Source organism: Hyperolius riggenbachi, chromosome 12 (genome assembly GCF_040937935.1).
Source record: "Hyperolius riggenbachi isolate aHypRig1 chromosome 12, aHypRig1.pri, whole genome shotgun sequence".
Classification (NCBI taxonomy): Eukaryota; Metazoa; Chordata; class Amphibia; order Anura; family Hyperoliidae; genus Hyperolius; species Hyperolius riggenbachi.
The window spans coordinates 149720819-149726818 of NC_090657.1; the positions used below are offsets into that span (position 1 = coordinate 149720819).

Here is a 6000-nt window from a genome sequence, read left to right on the forward strand (position 1 = left end):
TCTTGTGTCCGCGCCGCTCCAGCTTACTGGGTCCTTATTTAAAACTGAGAGGCCAATCGGGGGAACCCTCAAATCAGCACCCACTGCTGTTCTAACTGGGTCTGATACTCCCTCTGGCAGGACCAGAGCTCCCTCACTGGCCAATCGGGTCCAGTTAGAACAGCAGGGGGCGCTGATTGGACAGTTTAAATAAGGACCCGGTAAGCTGGAGCCAGGCGGACACAAGGAAGGAATCCCTGTATCGGCTAATCGTCGGACTCAATGGCTACCTCGGCAATTGTTACCTACTAGGGGCCAGTCATGGAAAACAAGGAGGATACACAGGGGACAAAAGAGGAACACAGAGGGCAAACGGAAACAAGAAGCACCGGAAGACATGGGGACAATAGAGACACCTGGGAGCAGACACTGGGGGACAGAAGAGGCACCTGGGGACAGAAGAGACACAGGCGTTACAGGGGGGAAAATTAGGAGGGCTTAAAGGGAAAGGATCCACAAGACGCCCCTGCACCATGGACGCACCAGGTTTAGTTTTCTGTTTTGTTGTTTACCCCGGTTTTTGTCCCCTAAACCTAGGTGTGTCTTAAATACAGCAATTTATTCATCAACGGAAATGTATTTATTTTTGTACAGGTAAGGAACAGGCATGAGGAGCATGTGATAATGACCTGATGTAAATTAATGCTAGATTTATGTAAATACATGTAGATTGTAGATGGACCCCAGCATTTGGCTGGTCCAGGTTCAAGCTGCATACATTTGCACCAAATTACCATGAAATGCGATCAAATTGGAATTAATTGAATCTTACTATCTCAGGTCAGGACCAAAGCCAGCAGGAAGATTGCTGGTTCCTGATTAGGAATAAGGAATTGAATCCCGTGGAATAACAAATTTCGCATCAGAATTTGGCTTTCCGATTAGGAATTCATAATGTGGAATTCCGCCCTTTACATTGCTATTAACCACTAATTAAGTTGGAATAATTGATGTCAAAAACCTCACATAAGCGGTCATCACCAAATTGCTAGGGAGAATCATGAGAACTAATTAAAAAAACAATTCTTAAGGAAATTGTAATTTTTCCGAAAAAAGGCCCCTCCCTATATTGAGGGGTTAAAACGGGCACATGCATTTCAGTAGAATGGGCATTAATTAAATGTCCTATTTGTATGTATACTGAGCTCTACTGTATTTACACATTTTATGAAGATAAAGAGTGAAGGGTCTCCCATCCCAAGCTTCTTTAACCCTTTGTCGCCCTGCATGGTGGCAGGTATAGCCAAATTTTGGAGACAAGACTACATGGGGCCACCACACCCTGAGCTATACCAGCTGGCCTGGTCCATGATATGGGGGGGGATGGATCTCTGAAAAAATAGGCAGCAAATCCTTCCCGTCCCCCAAAGCCCTTGTTCATACCATGCACGAGGGGCTTATCCTTATCTCACAGGCAAGGTGGGGGGAGGGTAACTACCACCACACCTGTTGGTGTAGGTCCTGGGGGGGGGGGTTGTGGTTTCAAGTAAGGGTTCCGTTTAACAAGAGGACGTCCAAATGCCTGCCCCCCAGGTGAAAACTAGTGTACCCATTTCCACAATGCGTTAAAATAAAAATGTAGCCACAATAAACAAAGTCCTTTAATGTTCTAAATTAACCTCAAATACTTACCTTGACTTATCCCAAGACCATATCCTCCAAAATGTGCGGCTGTGTTCGATGGAGTTCTTTAATGAAGATCTTAAAGGATATTGACGTGAGACATTTCTGAGGATACTGTTGTGGGATCATTAAAGGTAAGTATTTATGGATAATTAAAGAGAACCTAAAGTAAAAAAAAAAAAAATAATTAACTCATCTAGTGCTTCTACCGGCCCCCTGTGCTTCTGTTGTCACGGAACGATCCTTCGGTTCCCCGCAGTGACTGTCTATTTCAGCGACAGTCGATGGACATTGTGCCTGCGCAGCCATGGCCATGCACATCGTCGAGGACGCTCCTGGTGATGGGGGTGTGATCAAGAAACGCGCTTGGCCAGGACTGCACAGGCGCAGTGACCATCGAATGGCTCAGTTACCGAAATTGAAACTGAGTCACTGTGGGGGCCTGGAGGATCATCCCGTGGCGGCGCGGGACTGGGGGGCTGGTAGAAGCCAGGTGATTTTTTGTTAGGTTTTGGTTTTTTTTAACTTTAGGTTCCCTTTAGGAACATTAAAGGACTTGTTTCTTAGTTATATTATAGGGGAAACCTTTTTTTGTTTGTTTTCTGTTACCCTTATAGTGGCACATTCATTCCTGTTGTCTTGTTGTTTCAGATGCAATACCTGGATTCACTAAATGGAGACGATCTGCTGCTGTCTGGGGAAGTGGCTTGGCGTCCTCTACTGGAAAGTGATCCTCAAAGCATCATGAAGCCATCTAAACCAACATACAATGATGAGGGACTTTAGGACTCTAACGCTTTATAGCACAGTACAATGAGACTGAGTGGTGTGTTTAAACCCCAGAAGCCATTGAAAGAGTATTTTATAAGTGACATACAGAAGACCACCAGTTTCCTGAGTGAATTAGTTTACATATGGAATTTCAGGGATTAGACTACAGGTAACATGACTTCTCCTGCTGGTACCAGGCTAGTTATTATCAAAAAAATCTATGCAAATGCCTAGCTTGGTGACACAGTGGAACATTATCTTAAAGCGGACCTGAACTCAAAACTTCCTCTCTGCTCTAAAACATAAGCAACAGCATTATAATCTTTAAAGAAAAAAAATGTTACAGTTAATACAAATTCTTAAATAAATCTGCAGTGTGTCTACGTCCTGCTTTCATGGAAGCAGACATATTGTTAACATCCTGTGTTTAACTCAGATTAGCCCTCTACCGTGGCAGTCCTCTTGACACAGCTGAAGAGATCAAATTACAACCTTGTGATTGGACACAGATGAGGGGGAATTAGACAGGCTAAACTCTATAAATACATACAGGGTGCATTTCTCTGTTTTCTTTCTGTCCTGTGTAAGAGTTCAGGTCCACTTTAATTCTTGTACTTCAAAACACATTGGGGCTGATTTACAAACAAATAACAAACATACAGCATAGTGGGTGATATTTAGACTTTTTTTCTAGGCTGAAAAATACATATTTAACCATTATTAAAGAGAAACTCCAGGCTAACAAACAAACCACAAAACATAAGCACATTCCTTCCTTTGTATTCTCAGTATTTTTTTTTTCCTTTTTAAAAATGCAAATCTCCACTGACCCAGAAGCAGGGAATTCCGTTTAGCTTATCAAAGCCTCTAGCTGTTGATAAACTTGATGGCAACTAGTAAATTAACCAACAGCTGCTGCCACCTTTGAATAACTCAGTTTATTTTGCGGTTTTAGTCAATGGTGATTTGCATGGTGGAGTCTTTCACTCATCGCTATTGGAAACCCTAATGATGGCGTACGTATGTAGGTGTTGCCGGTGAGTTGGGCGCCAGGAGAGCCAAATGACAGCAAAACTCCCCAGCAGCGTTAAACACTATTCCCCCTCAGAGTTGTCGCAACTTGGAGAAGATGTAATTCTGGCAACTGCAGAAGCCCCGAATGACCCTTACACGTCCTGCGCAACATTACATTGCTGCTATGGGGCACCTGGTTTTGGCACCCGGCAGCGAGCTCTGTGTGCCGAAACCACCTGTTTCCCAATGATGTCTCACTACCCAATCAGCAGTGTTGTCTTAATGGCACCTCTACTGAGTGGGATTAAACATATGGTAAACATTCAGTTTCTATGATCTGCCACATATAACTACATCTCTCTTCACATCCTTGTCTTGGCTAAAACTGATCCTCTGGCCCGATCCCAATTCTTGTAGTCTTAAAACTATAAAATCAGTGTAGCTAGATATAGATTTGTAATTCAGAGGAAGAATGAAAAATACTGGATGAGGCAATTTTCAGAAATTGAAGGAGGCCAACTCTTGGTTAAATCAGAAAATGCAGAGATACAGTTTGATGCACATATCATTTACAATTGTATTTTTTTCTATCCATAACCAACATAGTGACAGATTTATGGCTTGTTGGTCATGGCCAGTTCTAGAGCCCTTTCCCTGTTATCCTTTTTCTTCCCTTCCTCAATGTGCTCCCTGCTCCTGGGCCTTCCCTATACTATGATCCCTGATGTACTTGGTCTCCCTCTACCACTGCACAGAGAGTGGACTTTAGCTGTCCATGTGCAGCAATGTTTGGCAAGCGATACAGCCACTCCTCTTCTGCATGTCTGGAGCCATCAAACACTGTCTGCACAACTCCAAATAGGCACAGAGATGCAGCAGCTTTGTATCCCCGACCCACAATGCGAAGCACGCACAAGTAAGGTAGGTAAGGGAAGACTAGTAGCATCAGGGGTCACAGTATGGGTTGTCCCAGAGGCAGGTGACACATTGCAGGGAGAGATACAGCAGTGGTGTGGAGATTGGTATGGTGGGGATCAGGAGTTTGTGGGGGCAGGGGGCCATACATTTGAAAAGGCTGCGCACTAATTTAGGTACAACATATAATAACAGTAAATCTTTTAGGCGCAACTGTACAATAAAGGTACATAATTTGGGCACAATGGTAAACAACAATTGCGGTAGTAGAATATCGGCATATTTACTGATATTCTACAACCTGACTGACGGAGTGAAATATGGACAATATTTGCAGATATTTTACTATAACCTAACCTCTCCCTTCTCTCACACAGAACCCTCCCGGGCAACCAATAACCTTCCCTCTCCGGGCAACCAATAACCTTCCCTCTCCGGGGCAACCAATAACCTTCCCTCTCCGGGGCAACTAATATCACCGGTCAACTTATAATCAAATAACAATTTAACTGGAGCCGCCTGCTAAATAGCGACAGCACCCATTTTTGGACGAGCTTTTATTATCCACTTCTGGGGGGGGGGGGGGGGGGGAATGAATGTTTTGCTTTTGGACCCCAAGATTTGTGGTTGCATAGAATTTTTTTCACTTTAGCCTGGAATTTCCCTTTTAAATGTATTAGCCGTTTAGTTTCTAGGTTTAAAGCCTGACTACCCAGTGCCAGCAAACCCTGCGGTTAAGCAGGGTTAAAGCATTCTGTTAAATGTTATGATTTGTACGGTTATAGCAGAGTAACACAGCAGGCACTACAGGAGCACATCACAGATAGCTGCTTCTGCCTGCACAGTGATCTGCAAACTGGGCTCTCCAGCCTGTTAGGGAACTACAAGTCCCACAATGCATTTGCCTTTATGAATCAGGACTGTGGCTGTCAGACTCCTGCAATGCATTGTGTGAGACTTGTAGTTCCTTAACAGCTGGAGAGCCAAGTTTGCAGATCACTGCACTACCATTACAATGTGTACACTGAGTGCAGAGGACCTGTAAGGTCTGCCATTCACGCTTGCTGTGTTCCCTGCTACAGTATTTATTAAAGAAGACCATGACCTGCTTTACTATGCTGAAGTCCTGGAGGTGAACCTGCCAGGGGTTTAGTGGGCTGTAAAGTTATTTACACTTGCACCTTTATGTTTGGAAGCATAAGCATCAATTAACATATTTACAGTCACTTTGTCATCTGCTTTCATACTTGTTTCTACACAAGATAACGTGTTAGATTTTTAACTGGTGTAGTAAACCTTCTGACCACTAGAGGGGGAGAGAATACAAAAGAAGATGTGAGCTAGTACACATTGGACCTTGGCTTGTTCTTGTCCATACCGCTTTGTTCCCATTTTGCACTGAATCTACCAGGAACTGTGTAGTAGCTTGGCCCCAGTGAGAAGTGTACCTGTAACTCACATATTCCTGGACCCAGCTGCTTTGTAAACTGTACCCTGTGCCACAGTGGTGCCATAAATATCTAGTGAATCTGCTGAACTTTTAAAAAAATATTAGTCCAGTCTGAACATTGTCTGCCTCCTTCTTGTACTTTAGAAGCATATAGGGATTTAGTTTTTTTCCAAACTGAAAATGTGTTC

The 6000-nt window shown here is 43.6% G+C and overlaps 1 protein-coding gene and 1 long non-coding RNA gene across 3 annotated transcripts in view; one reads left to right on the forward strand and one right to left on the reverse strand.

Annotated features, from left to right (window-relative positions):
* The window catches only part of LOC137542186 (uncharacterized), a 104454-nt gene extending 101980 nt beyond the window's left edge, over positions 1 to 2474 (reverse strand). For both annotated transcript variants that reach the window (XR_011025375.1, XR_011025374.1), the window contains exon 1: positions 2323 to 2474. This is a non-coding gene — a long non-coding RNA (uncharacterized lncRNA). The remainder of the gene's footprint in view (positions 1 to 2322) is intronic.
* UQCC1 (ubiquinol-cytochrome c reductase complex assembly factor 1) overlaps positions 1 to 4944 on the forward strand; it is a 255738-nt gene extending 250794 nt beyond the window's left edge. Inside the window, exon 10 of the mRNA XM_068263909.1 lies at positions 2314 to 4944. Coding sequence (XP_068120010.1) covers positions 2314 to 2448 — 135 coding nt within the window. The 3' untranslated portion in view covers positions 2449 to 4944. The remainder of the gene's footprint in view (positions 1 to 2313) is intronic.
* The last annotated feature ends 1056 nt before the right edge of the window (positions 4945 to 6000 follow it).